Here is a 21,877-nt window from a genome sequence, read left to right as displayed (position 1 = left end):
GGGGGGGGGGTAGAGGTAGTGATTAGTGGTTAACGATTATCATTAAGGCAGGAATATTGTCTGTGCCTCTCTGAACTTAGCCCCGTGACTGGTACGTGGCCTATATCCAGGACTGTTGCAAATGAATTGAAGCCTTTCCCCTCCTTTGCCAGCTGCAGATTCATTGCACTTTTCCAGCTGCAGATTCATAGTCCAGACTCTTGCCATTGCACTTTTCAGAAGAGATGCAAGAATGCTGCCTGGATTAGGACCTGCCCAGAACTGCTCTTCTGGGTAGAGCACAGGGTAGAAAGAGAAGATAAACAACACTAAAAACCAGCCTTTTGTGGGACTGATAAAAACCTCCCCTGCAAGATTATTATGATTTTGAGAATACCCAGCACTTATTAAGTGTTCAGAAAATGATAGCTTTGGCTGGCAGTGTAGATAATCACCCTTAGTTCGTTTTCCAGTGATTTGCCTCTTTGATCTGGTTCCCTTGACCTTTTAGGAACTTTCTGTATACATCTGTTCTTTACACCCTGACTTCTGCCCTCTGCTAAGGGGACCAAAGTTCAGGGAGCTGCTGAATCAGCCCAGTGGTCATGCCACAGTTCCATTGACAAAGTCCATTTCAAATGGCCTGGGATGGCATTTGGCATGTGGACAGGTATCAGCCATCTTTATTGCTCCTAAGAACTTTCTTCCCTTCAAAGAACATGCACCAGGATCTAAATTGGAGAGACTCAGAAGATTATAAAGATTAATAGTAATTGACAGTTTAAGAATCTGTGATGGTCTCTCTAAAGAATGCACACAGACTGAGTTTGGTGGCAATTTTGTTCAAGACTCCCTTTAATGCCCTGTATATCTCCCTTCTATCTGTGTAAGAATCCTTATCTGAAGGATTCTCTCCATTTCCTTTGTTGAAGAAAGTGCCATCCCCAAGTTGATAGGTTTGGTTAGTTAACAGAGCCAAGACAAGAATTCAGATGTTCAAACTCCCATTCTAATGCTGTTTCCTCTTATTTTGTAGTCTCCATCCAAGGTCCTGAATTAAAGTGACACTATTACGGTTTATTACAATAAATGCCTCATCAGGCATTATGAGGAAGGGAAATTGGTACTACTTTATATAGCTTATAGAGTGATTTCAAATGCAGTCCTTCAAACATTTATAAGAGGTTACCTTCCATGTGCCAGGCACTGGACCAGAACGCTGGAGGAAGAAAGCTCCCAAGTTTACTGAGGGAGACAGATATGAAGTAAACTTTTGAAGTAAACAATGTAGCAATGTGAGGGCTTTGATGGTCATGGCAATGAGTAAAGGTCTCACTGGGAGTGGCCTTTAGCCCTTGGCCCTCTATCTGTTCAGAGCCTGCTTGAGGCCATGCACCTAATAAGTAGAAGCCCTAGAATTATAACCCCAGGTTCTGTTTGCCTTCACTCCTAAACTCATGCTTTCCCACTTCTCAGGCAGACTACCCCCCCTTTAAGAGGGAGCTCACCTTAAATTTCCTCCATTGGTTTTGCATTAGGACCCACTCTGATTAGAATGGGGATTGGGTTGAGGTGACTGTGTTCTAACGGCTCTAAAAAACATGAGAATTTTATGTGCAGTTGTGGGACTGGTACACAGTAAAAGTGTTCAGGGGCATAACCAGGAGGACTCCCAGGTTTAGTTTTAAGACTTGTAGGTGCGTGAGTAATTTACTAGTCAGAAGAATAGATTAAAATAATGAGATTAGCTTTGAAAATTTGAGTTTAAGATGTTTCCATGACAGATTACAGATTAACTTTGAGTGGTTCCCTTGGATACAGGAATGCACCTGGGCTGGTGATGTAGACTTAGGAGTCATTTGTTTCTCTGCTGAGCGTACTGCACCCATTCCCCAGGAAATATTTGGAAATGTATCAGGGGGTTTGGTTGTCACAATGATTGAGGGCAACAGCTGATAGATTTTATTGGAATTTATTGGATTCACTGTCCTGCACAATAAAGAATTGTCCTGTCCTAAATAGTGCTCTATTAGGAAATTGTGGATGGCTGAACAGAACATATATAAGCAGAACATGTAGGAGGAGAAGGAAAGAAGCAGGAGACATTACTCTGGAGAAATACCCAATACTGGAGGGAAAGGGACATAAGCGTTGTCAGCAAAAACTAAACAGAGGCCCGTGACTCCTCAGGGGTGACTACAACACAGCACAGGCTTTCTGGGCCCTTGTACTCCTTCCCAAGCATAGTTTCTCCCTGTTTCCTCCATAAGGCTCCTTCCCCCCAGTAAAGTATTTCTGCCTATCCACCCTCTTCCTTGAGGTGAATAGGCTCAGTGATCTAGGATTGGGTTGATGGTGCCAGTAATGAACCAGAGATAGAGACAGAAAGAAACATCATGGGGAATCTTTGAGGGCAAGAGACCTGTTCTCTCTATAGGAGAACTCAGGATTTCCTGAGCCTAATAATAGAGTAAGTCATTAGTGACATTTGAAAAGCCATAGGCTAGGTTGAATATGAATTACAGAAGAGAAGACTGGGAAGGGGGAAGAATTGGAATGTCCCTCACCCCCAGCATTTTTTTTTTTTCCCTTGAGTACTGAGGATTAAACTCAGGGCTACTGCATGAGTACTAGGGCAGCTGAGTTACATCCCCAGCCCCTTTTAAAAAATTTTATTTTGAGAGAAATTCTCACTAAGTTGCCCAGGTCAGCTTTGAATTTGGGATTTAGAAGAGATCCCAAAAGCCTTCTCAGTAACTGGGATTATAGGTGTGCACCAACATGCCCAGCTGTTTTGCCTTTTTGGGATAAGACCACCAAACAATAAATTTAAAACTCTTTCACTCTGGGAATTGAGGCCCAGTGCCCATTTAGGTGTATCAGGGGTTGGTCCCCTGAAAAAAATGATCCTTGCCTCAAGAACTCATGTAAAGGGAATTGTTTGTGGAAATTTCTATTCCTAAAACCTGAAGCAGGATTCTGCAGGGTTCTGAAGCAAGAAGGAGGGCTCAGCTTTTGCCAGTGCTGCCTTCCTGCTTCATGTAAAACCAGGAACCTGCCTGTTCAGGGGGGTGGTTCTGTGGGAAAATGTGACCTGGGCCACTTCACTCTATCTAGTAGAATCAAAACCTTAACCCAGAATCCCTCTTGCCTGTGGAGAAGACATGACTCCCTTTTCTTTCTTGATGCAGTAGGGAGCTGCAGGAAACAAAACTTAAATTTGCCTGCTAGTTGGTTAGTGGTAACAGCAAAGAGGGAGCATTATAAGTTGTGTGGTAAATCAGAGAGAGAGAAAGGGAGGGAGGGAGGACATAAACATACTGAGAGATTGGCTGTAGTCTTTCATAATGAGGAAAATAAAACAAAAATCTGAGATTTAAAACCTTCTGCTCCCCCTCCCCATTTTAAATAGAGAAAGTTTAAGGCTTCCAGAGAGTAGGAGGGAGAGGTGTGGAAACATTCATAAAGAAGCAAACAGCCACGGGCTGGGGTTGTGGCTCAGCGATAGAGCGCTCACCTATCGCGTGTGAGGCCCTGGGTTCGATCCTCAGCCACATAAAAATATATAAATAAAACAAAGGTATTATGTCCAACTTCAACTAAAAAATAAATATTAAAAAAAGAAGCAAACATCCAATCAGCAAACAATATCAGTTTGCTGAGGTCTTTAAATGGAAACAATAATAAGGTCAAAGCTAAGGTGAGGGATCAGAGTGGGATTTAGTTCTAGCTCTATTGCTGCAGGTTGTGTGATTGGACAAATTATTTTCTGCTTCAATTTCCCCATCTTGAAAAGGGGATAATAGTAGTATTCATCTTTTGGTTGTGTGAGAATTCAATGGCATCATGAATGTGAAAGGCCCAGCACAGCATCTAGCACATTATCAAGAGTATATGCTAACTGTGGAGTTAGGCAGGCAGCAGGCTAGAGGCATTCAAACGCAGATGATTTTTAGCCAAATTATTTTAATGTGGGCCGGGCAATTACTTCATATTCAACTGTTAATAGTTTATGATTATTTAGTCAGTCTAGAGAAATTTAGAAATTGCTTTTTTAAAATTTATTTTTATATTTTATTTTTAGGTGGACACAATATTTTTTTTTAAGATGTGAAACTTTTTTTAAATATCTATTATTTTTTAGTTGGACACAATATCTTTATTTATTTATTTTTATGTGGTGCTGAGGATCGAACCCAGGGCCCCACACATGCTAGGCTAGTGCTCTACCGCTGAGCCACAACCCCAGCCCCTGGACACAATACCTTTATTTTTATTTTTATGCGGTGCTGAGAATTGAACCCAGTGCCTCATGCATGCTAGGTGAGCACTCTACCACTGAGCTACAGCCCCAGCCCCTAGAAATTGCTTTTTATTGGGAAGTGAATTACTAATTCATGAAGCTGGGATATAAAACATTCAAATTAGTTTTTCTGTGCAGAATCTTTGTTTGGTGGTGGTAGGTAGGCTTTTTTTGTTTGTTTGTTTGCTTTTGGTACTGGGGATTGAACCCAGAGATGCTTTACAGATGAGTTATATATATATTTAAATTTTTAAATTTTGAGACAGAGTTTCACTGAGTTGCTGAGACTGGCCTCAAATTTGTGATCCTTCTATTTCAGCCTCCTGAGTTGTTGGGATTACAGGTGTGTGCCACCATGCCCAGCAATGTGCTATAATTTTAATGCTCTAGGGTTTGCTAGAATGGTAAGGAAACTAACAAAAGGGGATTAACATTTTGAGTGCCTACTACATTCCGTGCATGTCCTAGGACTTTAATACAGTGCTTCATGAATTTCTATTATGAAAGATTCAATTTTATTTGTATTTCCAGTTAACCACGGACTGATGCTTGCATTGGCTGCACTTGGATGTAGTGTAGTATCAGACTGCTATAACCATTTTTAAGCGTACCTCTCCACTTCTTTATGTATTGCATAAGTAAATAACAGTTCATCATAAGTAACAGTTCGTGGACCACTTCTAAGTGCATGTTATATCCCTTCTTTCTGAAAATCAGCTTTTCTCCAATTTCAGGCATGAACATCTGGACAGGGAGAAGAATGGGAATAAAACAACTTCCCCATTCCAGGGACCTGAGCACCCTGGAGGGGAAGTAGTCAGATTTTTGTTTTATGATTAGTTATATGAGTAGATGGCAGGGTAAAGGAAAAATAATTATGAGTTGATATTATTTAATTATAACAGAGAAAATAATGCATCAACATCAAATTTAGAGATTAATCAGAGTTCTTAAAGATATTTCTTGAGATTTTGCTCTTTGAGGAAATGTAATATACTCCATGTCAATAGTTTTTTAAAAAACAAGACAATTCTGTATCTAATACAACACATTAAAAGTGTCCTGTCCTTGCCACTTATGCTTTACTGTTAGGATTTTTGAATGAGGAGAATGGGATTGTATAATGAGGTGTCATGAACCCCCAGCAGCTCAAATGCTTCTAGGCATCATGCATCATGTGTCTTTTTTTCCTTGTGGTGCTGGGGATCAAACACAGGATCTTCATGCATGCTAGGCAAGTGCTCTGCCACTGAGCTGTATCTCCAATCCTTACATCATGTCTCTTTTCCTGATTAGTTTTGCAATTAGTGGACAGCCAGCTACTTCTATATGAACAGATTAAAGGGCACTGATAGTCCTAATGAGCAGTTGAGAGATCACCTGGAGGGAGAAGAAACAGGCTGCTTAACCCTTTAGTATCTGAACTAATCTTATCAGTCAGAGGTAACTTCCAGTGATAACATAATCCCAAACTCCTTCAGTAACAGGGGAGTTAAGTAGTAGCAAATAGCCCAAAGAAATCCCCTCTCTTTATCTAAATTGTTTCAACAATAAAACCAGATAAACAATTTCAAATTCAAAAGAGGAAAATAAGTCCAGCAAATTGCCATCTCTGTCAGCTGTTATGAAAAGGCAATGTCTTTGTCTGTAAAAGGCCAAGAGACACAAAGCTAACATTTTTCCCCTCAAAGCAGCAGGAGCAGTAAACAACGTCAGTAATAGGATTTTAACATTCTGTAAAAGTAACTCTATTCTTAGGGGAGAAACTAGAATTATGGGTGTGGGGGAGATTTCTAAAATTGCATGACAAATTAAGAAGAAGAAATAGGTACATATATGCAGTATTGGCATCCAATTTAGAAGTCTCTGAGCATGGATATTAAAGCTGGAAATTTCCCCCAAACACATTTTTTTTTTGCTGCCATATATTTATTAATCTATTTATTTTTAAAAGTTTTTATTCTAATTTGTTATATATGACAGCAGAATACATTACAATTCATATTACATATATAGAGCACACTTTTTCATATCTATGCATGTATATACAAAGTATATTTATACCATTCCTGTCTTCTTCATACATGTACGTAGGGTAGTGATGTTCATCTCATTCCACCATCTTGTTTTTACCCCCTTGCTCCATCCCTCGCCTTTTCTCTATCTGGAGTTTGTCTAATCTTCCCATGTTCCCCCTCTCAACCCCGCTGTGAATCAGCCTCCTTATATCAGAGAAAACATTAGACATTTGTTTTTTTGGGATTGGCTAACTTCACTTAGCATTATATTCTCCAATTCCATCCATTTACCTGCAAATGCCATGATTTTATTGCTGAGTAATATTCCATTGTGTATATATACCACATTTTCTTTATCCATTCATCTACTGAAGGGCATCTAGGTTGGCTCCACAGTTTAGCTATTGTGAATTGTGCTGGTATAAATATTGATGTGGCTGTATCCCTATAGTATGCTGTTTTTAAGTCTTTTGGGTATAGACTGAGGAGTGGGATAGCTGGGTCAAATGGTGATTTCATTCCCAGTTTTCCAAGGAATCTCCATACTGCTTTCTATATTGGCTGCACCTATTTGCAGTACCAACAGCAATGTGTGAGTGTGCCTTTTCCACCACATCCTCGCCCACTCTTATTGTTGTTTGTATGCTTTATAGCTGCCATTCTGACAGGAGTGAGATGAAATCTTAGAGTAGTTTTGATTTGCATTTCTCTAATTGATAGAGATGTTAAACATTTTTTCATATATTTGTTGATTGATTGTATATCTTCTTCTGAGAAGTGTCTGTTCAGTTCCTTGGCCCATTTATTGATTGTGTTATTTGTTTTTTTGATGTTTAGCTTTTTGAGTTCTTTATATATTCTAGAGATTAATGCTCTATTTGATGTGTGAGGGGTAAAGATTTGCTCCCAAGATGTAGGCTTTCTAATCACCTCACTGATTGTTTCTGTTGCTTTTTAGTTTGAATCCACCCCATTTATTAATTCTTGATTTTAATTCTTGTGCTATAGGAGTCTTGTTAAGGAAGTAGGGGCCTAATCCAATATGATGGAGATTTGGACCTGCTTTTACCCTATTAAGACATAGGGTCTCTGGTTTAATTCCTAGGTCCTTGATCCACTTTGAGTTGAGTCTAAAACCAGATTTAATTTTTTTTTTTTTTTAGTTGTAGATGGACTCAATACTTTTATTTATTTATTATTTTTATGTGGTGCTGAGGATCAAACTCTGGATCTCACACAAGGTAGGCAAGTGCTGTGCCATTGAGCTGCAGCCTCAGCCCCTCAACCAGATTTACACAAAAAAACATTGATAACTGGGGAAAATATGTTCAAATTTTGCAAAGTGATGTTCACTTCAACAACTTAAAAAACAGACGCTGAATAAATGTGTCTCTAAAAAAAAGTAAAAAACATATAAATATTCAATTACAAAGACCTGAGCACAGTAAGTACTTAATAAATGTTTTAATAGACCAGAGCATCCAACAGAGCTCAGAGATTTCATATTTTTCCTTAAGATAAAGATCCTCATAATAAATTAATGGTTATGATCTTATATGTTTGGTTAGAAGGAAGTTTTTACACATTTATCACTGCTGAGAAGTAAATAGTTCCTTAACTACCCTGTGTGGTTTTAGTGTTAGGTGGAAGGAAGTTTCAAGAAGTAGTTACTTTACTAGTCTGGTATGACAGGGAAGGTTTCTTGTAAGAGATGATGACTGAGCACCAGTTCTAGGAATACAACTGCCTAATGGACAGATCCATTTGGATGTCCCTAGACCCCTCATTTCAACACATCCAAACCTAAGTCTCCCTGAGTTCCCACAGGAATTAGGATGCCTCACTTCCAGTTGCTTCACTTCCTATGTCCTGTGAGATCTTGAAGGAGAGGGAAAAAAGGCTCCCTGTGAGGGTGACCCAGTGTAGGGTTTGGCAAGGTTGGAGGTAAGATGGAGACATAGTGGCTGCCATGTGAGTGGTTTAGGGCCACTGGGGACTGCAAGCAGATTTGCATTTTAGAAAGATTGTTATCAGCAGAACAAAGACTGGATGGAGCTGGGAGAGTCTGGGCAGGGAACCAGCTCAGTGGACTTTGGAGAGTATCCAACCCCCTACTTTGACCCCCTACTTTGAGTGTGCCAGGACCAGCAGCTAGAACAAAGCCTCTTATGACAAAACGGCCAATTGGGAAATCTTTGGATTTCCCTTAAAACACCCTTCAGGTACTCAATGGAAAGGGAATATGGAGGGAGAAGGAAGCAAAACAAGGTCTCCTGTTTACTGTAAGCATGCAGGACAGCCCCACAAGGCTCACAGGAGGCCTGGCATGTGGAAGCAGGTGTCAGAGATGCTGCTGAGGACCTGGGGCCAGGCTGCTGACTTCCTCACACTCTGTCCTGACAGCAGGAGAGGGTGGCTTTATCCTTTTTCTACAACTGTCAGAAGCAAGACTAAAAACACTGCTGGCATCTTAACTTCACTTTCTTCTGAAGACTAGGGCCTTTCAAAGAACAATCAGATTTCTCTAAAGTTGACATAAAAACAATGGGAAAACAACTTTTCCCCCCAAACAATTTAAAGTACTTTTCAAAGGGGCAAGGTTATCCACAGTTGGTTCAACCATAGTGTGAGGTAATTATGGAAACAGAACTTGGTTATTTCCTTTTTTCCTCTTTCCACCTATTCTATTTGTTGCATTAAAGTGGTACAAAATGATGGACTTTGTTGCTACATATTTGTAAATGCACACAATATAACAATATACTTTGGCCAATATCACTTCCCAGTCCCTCCCACCTCCCACATCCCACATCCCATGTCCTGGTCCCTTTCCTCTACTGATCTCCCTTGATTTTCATAAAATCCCCTCCCCCCCATCACTTTTTCTTTTTCCTCTGTAGCTTCCACATATGAAGGAAAACATACAACCCTTGACCTTCTGAGTTTGACTTATTTTCCTTAACTTTTCAAGTTTGACTTATATCGCATAACATAATGGTCTCTACAGAACTTTGTTATTTCTTTTGTTTTTCTTCCTTTCTTCCTTCCTTCCTGCACTGGGGATTGAATCCAGGGCTTGTTACGTGCTACGCAAGTGCTCTGCTACAGAGCTACATTCCCAGCCCTGTTATTTCTTTTGCAATAAGCCTGAACTTATGTACTATGAGTTGGCTCTCCTTTTTATGGTTATCTTTGTTATACAGAAGAGGAAATTGAGGGCACAACAAGGTTACATAACTGCCAGAGGTACATGCAGGTGTTGGGGAGCCTGCAATGCATGTGGACAGGTGATTCCAGAGTCTTGATTCTTCATGGTCCCACTCAGGTTGGCTGAAGGAGGGAAAAGGCATCTTCCCCCAATTTCTCCTTGTATTGAGGCAGTGGCTGCAATGCATGCAAGACTTTGAGAGAATGAATTCAGTTGTGCTGGTAGAAGTGGAGAAATTGGGGCCAATAAGGGTACATTTAGGATTATTTGCAAACATCTATTTAGGGAAGGTGAGATAACATTTAGGATGAAAGGAGCACCTGGCATGATCCCATGTGTCCAGAGAATTCTTCCCTGAGTATTTCCATGAGTTACTGTGTAAGGCGGGGGGTCAGGGGGTGAGTGAGCTTAAGGAGAAGAATAGGAGGGAGAATATGTATGAGATCCAGACAGGATTTTGTTATTGTTGTTGTTTCTTTGTCCTGGGGTTGAACCTAGGGGCACTTACCACTGTGATACATCTCTAGTTCTTTTTTAAAGTTGCTTAGGGCCTCACTAAGGTGCTGGGACTGGTCTTGAACTTGCAATATTCCTGCCTTGGTCTCCCCAGTAACTCCAATTATAGGCAAGTCCCATGATGTCTGGCTTCAGATAGGTATTTCTAATTTGAATTGAAAAGTGCGGAATGGGATGTAGTTCAGCGGAAAAGGGTTTGCCTCACCTGTGCAAAGCCATCGATTTGATCCCCAGCTCCAAAAAGAAAAGACAAAAAGAAAAAAAAAAAGTATTGGAACACTAACATAACTACAGTAAAGAAGTTACTCAGTTCTTTTTTACCTTCTCATTACTATCATTCACAGAAAGGTAAGAAATCCTATTTAGGAAAACTTGACATGCTAGGCAAGCGCTCTACCCCTGAGTCACGCCCCTAAGAAGCCTTGGGAGATAAGAAATTGGGTAAATGAAAGCATATCACCACTGAAATCTAAGACTGAAAAAGAGATTAAGTAAATGGGATTTTAACCAACATCATGCCAAGAACCACAATAAAAAAGCAAGGATTTTTAGTAATCGTGTATGACAACTTTGTAAAACCTGTGGGCTCCACGGTGGTGCTTAGACAATATTTACACATTTATGGGCTGATCTTAATATGGGCTTGTGCTCAGGTAGCATGTCTTCTGTAGATGAGAGGCAGTAAACAAGCCTGAATTATAAAGGTGATTAGAGTTAGCAAGAAAGAGAAGGGAAAAGAAAGGGTGGCAGTACAGGGAAAGTATTTGAAGTTCTCCATGAAGTGTTTCTGCTACCAAGAAAAAAAACAAACAAATTATTAGTACAGCACCATCTAGTGCCTGGAGAAGTTACTGTAGGTTTTTCAGAGAGGTAAGAGCAAAGGGCTTTTTCAGAGATTACAGTGGTCATTTCAGTGACCGAGGGCTTACTTGGTTCACCCAACTATTGCTCTGAGTTTGAATCTCCCTAACTCCCCACCCCAAATGCAGTATTCAAACTTAATACAGATAGAGGCAAGAATATGAAGATTAGGCTGTGTAATCAATAGTCTCTCAGTGCCTGGGAGTTTGCCTAATAACACAATTGGTGGAAGGGTAGAATACTGTTCCATGTTTGTCTTTATTTCAATTTAACTTGCAGTTTAAAATTTCACCCAATATAACAGAAACAACTTTACATAATATTTTCTGATATATAATGTCAAATGTGAACTGGGTGTGGTGGCACATGCCTGTAATCTCTGTAACTTTGGGGAGGCTGAAGCAATAGGTTCATAAATTCAAGGCCAGCCTCAGAAACTTGGTGAGACCCTGTCCCAAAATAAAAAAGTAAAAGGGCTGGAGATTACAGCTCAGTGGCAGAGTGTCCCTGGGTTCAATCCCCGTATTGCAAGGAGAAAAGTCAGATATGAGACCAGTGACTCCATTGGGGAAGGTTTTGGTGACAGTTATCCTAAAATGGCCATTTTTAGATGGAATTCCTTCTTGACTGCCTGCCTTCTTTCCTTCCCTTCTTTTCTGTCTCTTCTTCTTTCTTTTGTCCTTCCCTTCCCTTTTTTAAATTGAGGTTAAAAACAAAACAACCAAAACCTGCCTTATCCACCTTTCTTCTACATCAGATTATTTTTTTGTTTGTTTGTTTTTTGGTGCTGCTGGAGATTGAACCCAGGAGTATTCCACCACTGAGCTACACCCACAGTCCTTTTAAAAATTTTTAAATTTTGAGTCAGGGTTTTGCTAAATTGCCTAGGATGGCCATGAATTCGGCAATCCTCCTACCTCAACCTCCTGAGTAGCTGAGATTATAAATATAATCCCACTCCTGTTCAGATTGCTTCCTGCCCCCCAGTACTGGGGCTTGAACTCTGTGGCACTCAGCCACTGAGCCATATCTCCAGCCATATTTTATATTTTATTTAGAGGCAAGGTCTCACTGAGTTGCTTAGTGCCTCACTCTTGCTGAGGTTGGTTTTGAACTTGTGATCCTCCTGCCTCAACCTCCTGAGCTGCTGGGATTACAGGTGTATGCCACTGTACTGGCTCAGATTGCTTTTTTGTTAATATTTATTTTGTTAGTTTTAGGTGTATACAATATCTTTATTTTATTTTTATGTGGTGCTGAGGATCAAACCCAGTGCCTCACACATGCTAGGCGAGCACCCCACCACTTGAGCCACAAACCCAGCCCTCAGATTGCTTTTTGAACCTGTGAGAGTATTCAGAATGCAGGTCCTCTATGTTCCCAAGAGGCCTCTAAAACTCTACCCAGGAGGTTTGGAAGATAGAGTACCAGTTATCAGTCTGTGTGCTAATATAAAGGGAAAGGGGTGGCAGCATAGACATTCTCCTGTCTTGAGATAACAGTCCTCACATGCACCTGCTAGAAATGCTCTCATGCTTTCCTTATAGGAGTTTGCCAGAAACAAACTTATATCTAAGAATGTGTTTTTCCAGGATAGATGATTCTGATATGGAAAGCAGATCCAGAGACCCAGAAGCAGCCCAGATTTCTTTTATGCCTGAGGGCACATCTAGTAGACTTTTTTCTTAGTCCTGGGCAAGTTGGGTGGGTGGATGAGGTCATAAATTAAAGTCAGCTCTTCCTGGGCCTGAAGTTCTCTACCAGAATTGGGCCTTTGGCTTTAGGGCAGTTGGCAGTTTCCCTGGGAGGGAACCCAGCATCGGAACAGTATCCCATCCTGTGACATGACACTGGTGACAGCCAGTGTGGTTCTCTGTAAGATTGTGAACATATGATGTATGCCATTGTTTGGATCATTTGCTCTGTTAGAAAAGTGGTAAAGAGCTGGGTAGGTTTTTCTAGCCTGCCATTCGATGAGCCCTTCAGTATACACCTACAGCCCGGCAGCAGTATGGTCTGAGCTTACATTAATTTTGTGAAGACTAAATGAAACTCCACTTTAACTTTTTAATAATGGAAAGTGTTCATAAGGTAAAGTTATTATTCAAGCTAAATGACTTTTTCTTTTTCTTTTTTCTTTTTTTAGGAGAACTATCCCATTCCTGAACCAGGCCCGAATGGTAGGTCCTTGCAAAACTGAACTGGTATTTTTTTCCTATTGTTTATGTTGGAGACATGTGCCTTATTTCCCTGCCCCACTTTTTTCCTAAATTTATTACTTTTGCCTTCATTAAAAACAAACCAAAGACTATGCATTTGTTAGGCTGAGAACCTAGTCTGTTTTCTACAATATGACTAGATGGGTAGGTTTATCTTGACTGCTACATTAAATAAAAGAAACATTAACAGAACTAGAAAAAAATTATATTAGCTGGGCATGGTGGTACACACCTGTAATATCCGCGATATAGGAGGCTGAGACAGAAGGATCACAAGTTCAAGGCCAGCCTCATCAACCTAGGAAGGCCCTAAGCAACTTAGCAAGACCTTGTCTCAAAATAAAAAATAAAAAGATCTAGGATGTAATTCGGTAGTAAAGTGCCCCTGCATTCAATCCCCAGTATCAAAAAGTAAATAAATATGTAAAGAAAATTAAAATTTACTGAATCATATTACTGACTTGTCTCAGGGAGTTTTTGATGCAAAGTGCATGAACCCAAGGCAGAATTGTTCCTCTTTTGACTTAATGACCAATTACCCTATCTACCACGTTAGTATTGCCAAATCATGTCTTAACGCTAGCCCAAACATTGAAAAGCAGTCTACAGAACTTGATCATTAGCAAAGAGAGCATCTTGCTAGTATTCCCATGAAGGCCAGTGGAGCAGTCTAAGCCTGTCAGGTGGCTGGGGGAGGGGTTGCAAGGAGCCCTGCCCCCTGCCTAAATCAACCAAGTACTGAAAGTGAGCACACTGGGGCAGGGCTCCGGCACCTTTGCTCTACTCCTTGCAGGCCTCTCAGTGGGTGAGCCCTCAGGGTGAGCTGACACATTTCCTGGTGTGGCGTCTACCTGGGGTGGTCATGCCGCCCAGTTGCCTAGGGAAGATCCCTGCTGATTGTTTTCTAATCTCTCCCATCTCCAGAATCCTACTTCTTTATAATCTGCAGGACCCTGAAGTAACTGGGAATCGTGGGCTAGAGTATCTATAGATGGGTCATACCCAGCCAATTAGGCCCCCTTTCCATTTGTCCTTGATGAGTTGGGATGTCCTCCCCCACCCTGCCACACCTCATCCCAGAACTGCAGCCTCTGTGTGAACATCAGATTGAAGGCAGCTTTCCTGGTGGCTCTAGAGGTTTGCTACTCAAAGGTCGGTTGAATTTATTGACTTTCAGTGATAAGATACAGTCAATAGTTCTTTCTATCAGTGTTTAGCAAGTGATGTATTTTCAGGGTTTATAGAGTCACACCAAGATACCATGTTCAGAGAAGTGAAGGAGGCACCTCTCTGTGTCCTGATATGTTGGTATTGATATGTTGGTTCCACAGGTGGCCAAACAAGGGCCATACATCTTGCATTCAGAAGAATCCCAGTATAGCTTCTCTCTGAATCTTTCCTCATTTTCTTGTCTCTTGTTATGCTTGAATTGGAAATGGGAAAGAACATATTTTAGTGAGCACCCTAGCAAGTCAGATCTAATCTCTTGCTACAAATTGGTGACTTCAAAAGAGAAAACTCTAAGATAGTTATCCTAATTCAAATGTTTCCCTAATTTTTGGGGGGTGGGGGGTGAGTATTGGCGATTGAACCAAGGGGCACTTAACTATTGAGCCACATGCCCAGTCTTTTTTATTTATTTTATATTTTGTACTGGGACGGAACCCAGGGGTACTTAACCACTGGACCACATCCTCAGCCCTTTTTTTCATATTTTATTTTGAGACAGAATTTTGCTAAGTTGCTAGGACCGCTCTAAGTTGCTAAGGCTAGCCTCGAATTTGTGATCCTTCTGCCTTAACTTCCTGAGTTGCTGGGATTACAGGTGTGTACCACCACATCTGGCTTCCCTACCTTTGATCTCAGAATTCACCCTGCTATTTCTTTCTCTGTTCATGAAAACCAAAGATGAAGAATGTTCTTGAGCCACATCTGCTGGATTTTGCCAATAGTTTTTTTGTCAACTTGGCTAGAGTATGGTGCCCAGTTGTTTGGTTGGTTAAACACCAGTCCAGATGTTGCTGTAAAGGTATTTTTTAGGTATATTTAACATCAGTAAATTTTGAGAAGACCAGATTGTTCCCCACAATGTGGGTGGAACTTACCCACTCTCAAGAGTAAAGACTGGGCTTTCTTTCTTTTATTTTTAATATATATTTAAAAATATATATTTAAAATATATATTTTATATTTATATATATTTTTTAATATATATTTTTAAATATATAAATATATGTGTCAGCTCATCTCAGGGTGAGCTGACACATTTCCTGGTGTGGCGTCTAGCTGGGGTGGTCATACCACCCAGTTGCCTAGGGAAGATCCCTGCTAATTGTTTTCTAATCTCTCCCATCTCCAGAATGGGAAAAAAATTATATTAAACTTGGAAAACTGACAACAACAAGATAGTGTTGGTCTCTACACATGTGAACCTTACCTTCCATAAGTTGACATAGTTTGTGGCAAGGGCAGTGTGTAAAGTGTCTGAAAGCATAGCAGAGCTTTAGGGTCTCGGTCTTTCTAAGGCAGAGCTTTTTCTCGGGAGATATTTGTAATGTGGTCAGCTCAGTCAGACCAAGTCTGTAATCCTTTAGTGCTTATTTCAGCAGAGAGGCTCAGTAGTATCATTATCTTAAACTTGGAAAACTGACAACAAGGATACCACCAAATCCCACTTTGTTTAAACCCTTGGAGGGAAATGCCTTTTGAAGTCTTTGGATGATTTAAGTAAAGCTGCGGCTTTTTAGAAAACAAGAAACATGAGGAACTCAGTCTGATAGCTCACCATGGATTGCCAAACTGAGATTCTGTCAGGCTTATTCTTTTGGATAAATAAGAATCAGATAGAGTAGTAATTGTCTGGAAACAGTTACCTCCTGAAAAACAGTTTGTTCTTTTAAGAAGTTGGCACATTTCTTCCTCCTAATAATATCTTATTTACACTGTGATTATTGGTTGGGGTTCTCCAGACAAACAGAACAAATAAGATATGAATGTATGTATATGTATGAGTGTATATATAGAGGTGGGGGAAAGGGAGAAGAAGAGGGAATTTTATTTTAAAGAATTGGCTCATGTGATTGTGGGTGTGGGGACTGACAAGTTTGAAGTTGGCAGGGCAGGGCAGCAGACTACAAACTCAGGCAGGTTTCTTCTTCCTCTTCCCCTTTCTCCTCCTTTTCCTTCTTCTCCCCATCTCCTCCTCCTTATCCTCCTCTTCTTCCCCCTCCCTTCCTCTTTCCTCCTTCCTTCTTCTTCCTTTGCAGTACTGGGGGCTGAACTCAAGGCCTTGCATTTGTAAGGAAGGTGCTCTACCATGAGCTACAGTCTCAGCCTTTTCAATTTTGAGTTGGAGTCCTGCTAAGTTGCCCAAGCTCCCCAGCTCAGGCAGGTTTCTATGTTGCAATCTTGAGGAGAATTCTTTTCCTTTAAGAAACTCCAGGGGCTGGGGTTGTGGCTCAGTGGTAGAGTGCTCGTCTAGTGCGGTGAGGCACTGGGTTCGATTCTCAGCACCACATAAAAATAAAATAAAGTTATTGTGTCCACCTATAACTAATATATATATATATATATATTAAAAATAAAAGAAAGAAAGCCCAGTCTTTACTCTTGAGAGTGGGTGAGTTCCACCCACATTATGGAGAACAATCTGGTCTTCTCAAAATTTACTGATGTTAAATATACCTAAAAAATACCTTTACAGCAACATCTGGACTGGTGTTTAACTAACCAAACAACTGGGCACCATACCGTAGCCAAGCTGACACATAAAATCACCCATCACATACAGTTCACTTGTTCTCTGGAAACTCTTCTATCTTGCCAGACTTAATCAGGATTGCTATTCAGCTTGTTTTCCTCTGTGGTCTAAATTTTGTACCTGGACCCAGCCTATCTTTTATCCAGAGAGAAATCATTAGGGCTCTTCAAAGTGATACTGGGGTTGTTTTTTTTCCCTCACTTTTTTCTCCTTCTCCTTTCTCTTATCAGAAGTGCTGTTGAAGATGCATTCTGTTGGAATCTGCGGCTCAGATGTCCACTACTGGCAGCGTGGTCGAATTGGGGATTTTATTGTGAAAAAGCCAATGGTGCTGGGGCATGAAGCTTCAGGAACAGTAGTAAAAGTGGGATCATTGGTAAAGCACCTAAAACCAGGTCAGCAAAATCCTTCAGCTAACTGATACATGTATTCATTCCACATAATATTTGTGTGTGCTTCCTCTCAACCAGGCACTCTGTTAAGCACTGAGCACAGCAATGAACAAGATAGTGTTGGTCTCTACACATGTGAACCTTACCTTCCATAGCAGGAGACAAACCTGGACAGACAAACAGGTCCTTTGTGGCAGTGTGTTAAGGGCAGTGGAAGAGAATGCAGGGTGTAATCAGCATGTCTTACCTAGACCTCTGGCTCCTTTGGAAAAGATGCAGTTTACCCAATACCTGAAGCCAAGTGAGAAATAAACCAGATAAAGGGATAGAGAAAATGTTCCAGGAACAAAAGCCACAAACTACCTCCGTGTGCCTAGAATCAAGGCTTTAGATAGAATCTTTGATTTTTTGAAAAAAAAATATGCCTTTTAGTTGTGGATGAACCTTTATTTTTATTTATTTATTTTTATGTGGTGCTAAGAATTGAACCCAGTGCCTCACACATGCTAGGCAAACCCTCTACCACTGAGCCACAACCTCAGGCCCAGGAATCTGTGATTTTTATTGGAGGATTGGGAAATAACCAATATTTTCCCTAGATTTGCTTAATTCATTCTGCCTGAGGGGAGGAATTTTTAGCTGTGGCAGACTATGTTGTTCCCTTACCAGTGAACTAAATCTGAATTGTCTTGACGTACCCGGTTGTTAGCTTTAACTTTCCTTTGCTAACAATGTCATTATGTCCTGGAGATGATGTCAGATCACTTGGAGGAAGACAGTGGTTAGCAGTATGTGCCATCTTGTGTTAGTCATAAGAGCCTCTAAGCCACATGGAAGGGGATTGGCAAGATCAGAAATTATACATGTGTCCCACTTAGCATTCTTAGGACAGGGCCTCCCTTCATCATTAGTGGAAGCTGAGGAAACTGTAGTGTTACAGGGTTTTCCTAAAGTTGAAAGTCCATAAATTCCAACAATCTCTGATGACTGGTTCTTATGAGACCAGGTATCTAAATGTAAGTTAAAGCATGGAATGGTGTCTGCTAAATGTAAATTCTAACAAGTGTTTAGTCTAGGTCCAGTCTTGTGCCAGGTGCTTTAAGAGAGAGATAAGAAAAGAAAATATATGATCCCTAGATGCTTAGATCTAGTTAGGGAGACCAGACCTTAGGACTTATACCAGTACCAACAAGTAGAGAACAAGACTCTGGCCCTAGAAGTCAAAGGGCAATTGCTATAAGCAGAGGTGGTTGAAGAAGGTGCCTGGAGGAGATAGGTCTTGGAGCTGGACATATGATAGTAACAATAATAAGAAGGTCAGAATTTTTGATTTGCTATTCATTAATCTCCAAGTTAAACATTTAGAGACAATTATTTATTTCATTCTTGAAACGAGTCTATGAGGTAGGCATTATTTTGCTTATTAGTAGATGAAGAAATTGGAGCTTGGTTTTTGTCCCAGTGTCAAACACTGGTTAGTCTCAGAGCTGAAATTCCCACCCTGTTCTTTCTGACCCTAGAGCAAGTACTCAGAACCATCAGGCTGCCCAGCATCTTTAGATTTGAAGAAGGTTTTGTATTTGAGTCAATGAAGAGGTCATAAAATAATATTCTGGTTAAGAGGAACAGAACAATGAGATTACAGAGGCTATAGTAACTAACCTGTCTGGGTTGCTTATATGTCTCTTTTTCTCAGAGCAGTTGTTTTTGGTTGGGGAGTTAGTGGAGATGATAAAATTGCATAGTTTTTATCAAAGTTCCTCTTTAAAAAAACACCGTACAACTGTGAATTGTATTATTATAATGTAAAATAATTATAGTAATATAAATTATTACTGTAATAATTTATTCAGTAATAAAATTGAACAATATAAAACTACACCTAATCATGGAAAATCTTGAATGTCAAGTTGGAGACATCACCCTTAATGGTATAATTTGCCGAAAGTTCACTGGGCAGCAGAGAAAGTATAGGGAGTCAGAGAGGGAGAAGGAAGAGACGTACAGGTGAGGAATGCATTATAGTGGTCTCAAGGGATTTCTGTGAGTACTTTTTTTTTTTTAGAATACAAAGCTTTTATTTAAAATGATTCATGAGCTAATTTTTCCCTCCAGGGTTGCTATACCACTGAGTACTTTATTGTAAGCCCTTTTTATTTTTTATTATAAGATAGTGTCTCACTAGTTGCTAAGACTATGATTGCAGGCATGTGCCGCTGCACCTTGCTCATATGCTAATTTTGATTTCAAGTTCTAATCAACTAATCCTAAGAGAAGAAAACTACTCATTGAATATTTCTTAATAGTTGTTTACATAATGTAAACTGATAAATCTAAGGCATGAAAATATTTCTAATTCATATATAATCTAACTATCTTTTTTAAAAATATCTTTATTTTATTTATTTATTTATTTTTTAATGTGCTGCTGAGGATTGAACCCAGGGCCTCACATTGCTAGGCAAGCGCTCTACCACTGAGCTGCAACCCCAGCCCCCTAATCTAACTATCTTATAGTTTGAAATTCCTCTGCAATAATGCCAGTTCAGATAATTATAATAATGATAAATACAATAAAAATAAGTGTCCTACTATTATATATTACTGTCACTATTATTATCATCACTGCTACTAATGAATACCAGATGTTTAATAGGATCTACACTATTCCATGGATACATTGTGTTGTGTTCCCGGCGACTTAAATACTCAGGGGTCACTCCAGGGAAACTGAAATAATTGGGCTGCATGAAATAACCACACAAGAGAAAGAAGTACCTTTTTCTTTGGGGGTACTGTGACGGCTCCTCTGACCTTAAGGGTCTGCAGAAAGAAAGAGAGAGCACTGGCTGACCCCTTTTATTGAGGAGAAGCCATTCAAATGAGGCAAGGAGTCAGGTTTCAAGGGGCTGAGTCTAGCTTCATGATGTCTGTTGTCAGCAGGTTGACTGACATCTAGGAAGGCCACACCCAAAGGCAGAATAAGAGAAGGAGACACACAAAGGGCGTTTCCATGGAACATTCAATTCCAAATAGGGCAAGGTGTAATATCACAAAGGAACAGGTGAGCATAGCTACCTGACTACCAGGTGAGCGGGGCTACGTCTATGATTACCTAGGAAACCAGATCACAAGGTGACCGACAATACCACACCCATCAAAAGGGAAGACAAACGCTGGTCACGCTGATCACGTGCTATGTTGGCTGCCCGCAAGATGGAACACAGAAAGACAGCAGATAGCTTATTCAGAGAGAAGATTGATGGCTGGAGGAGAGATGGGTAGATGCAATGGGAGAGTGGATAGATAAATACAGGACAAAGTGAACATAGCTAAATGCTTCTTGAAGAACCTAGGTAGAAGGTATCTGGATATTTACTTAAACAATTCTTTGAACATTGATGTATGTCTCAAATTTTTCATAATAAAAATATAGGGGGGATAAAGCAATTGGAGAGCAGTTCTTGGGCTAGGTTTCCAAGCAGGATAATGAGACATAAAAATATGACAGACTAGCTATTCACCAGCCTTGAATATATTACCCTCTATTGTACAGTCTGGGCCTCTACAGGTCCTTGGCCCTCACAGTTCTGCCAACCAGGAATCAGTTGACTCCTAATTATTGTATAAACACAACCATGCTGAACATAAAACAGGCTATAATTATAATTCTTGTCTTTGTAGAGGTCTTGTCCTGTGTTTTCAAAACAAGTGAAGAAAAAATGTCTGCATGTTCCATGCACTAGCTGCCCCTTTCACAGTGGATTTGAGGGGGAAGCCAGACCTGGTTTGCCTTAGATATAGGACTGGTTCTGTGTTTCCCACGCTGGAAAGTGGCTTGTGGAGCTGGAGAGGCAGGTTGGCTTGTCACAAGGCAGGCCAAACCAGTCTTTGGAGAAGTGGGCTGGCTCTTTCCTCCCAGAATATGAACCTTTGCTGCATCCTGTGTTCCTTTTGGAAACACTAGCAGGCTCGGCCTGTCTAGGGTACCCTGGGTCCCCAAGGAGGAGGGTGGCTCCTTAGGCTAGATTCTTGCATTTGGCATCAGCCTAGGAGCTGGCATGCCTTCACCATATCTCTATCCTGTTCTTGTTTTCAAAGGTTGGAAAACAAGAAGCCAAGGAGGGGTCAGGTGACAGGGTGCCACCATATTTTCCTCTCCAGGTGATCGTGTTGCTATTGAGCCTGGTGCTCCCCGAGAAAATGATGAGTTCTGCAAGATTGGCAGATACAATCTGTCACCATCTATCTTCTTCTGTGCCACACCCCCTGATGATGGGAACCTCTGCCGATTCTACAAGCACAATGCTGACTTCTGCTACAAGTGAGTGCTCACCATCCAGCTGTGCCATTTGGGACCTCTTTCCCTTTGTTTTTTTAGTGCTCTTTCTTCTAGTTTCCTGTGGTGATTTCAGCTCAAATTCTAAACATGGGGCATTTCCCTGGCAGGCGTGCCCTTCTTGGTGGTACTGATGAAGGGACTAAAATTGACTCACAGTAATTGGTTTATCATCTTTTAGTTTGGAGCAAAAATAGAAAATTGCAACTCAAATCACTTGAGCCCTATAATCATCTTGGAGAGAACTTGCCATCATCCATCCTTCATTTTGGTTTCTTCTAC

At 40.6% G+C, this 21,877-nt stretch overlaps 1 protein-coding gene across 1 annotated transcript in view; it reads left to right on the top strand.

Moving 5' to 3' along the window:
• The window catches only part of Sord (sorbitol dehydrogenase), a 35,272-nt gene that overhangs the window by 350 nt on the left and 13,045 nt on the right, over window positions 1–21,877 (top strand). Inside the window, exons 2-4 of the mRNA XM_015480709.1 lie at window positions 13,032–13,065; window positions 17,095–17,259; window positions 21,421–21,580. Coding sequence (XP_015336195.1) covers window positions 13,032–13,065; window positions 17,095–17,259; window positions 21,421–21,580 — 359 coding nt within the window. The remainder of the gene's footprint in view (window positions 1–13,031; window positions 13,066–17,094; window positions 17,260–21,420; window positions 21,581–21,877) is intronic.

This window comes from Marmota marmota, unplaced genomic scaffold, assembly GCF_001458135.2.
Source record: "Marmota marmota marmota unplaced genomic scaffold, marMar, whole genome shotgun sequence".
NCBI lineage: Eukaryota > Metazoa > Chordata > Mammalia > Rodentia > Sciuridae > Marmota > Marmota marmota.
Note: the sequence above shows the minus strand (reverse complement) of the source record. Positions and strands in the feature narration are given on the sequence as shown.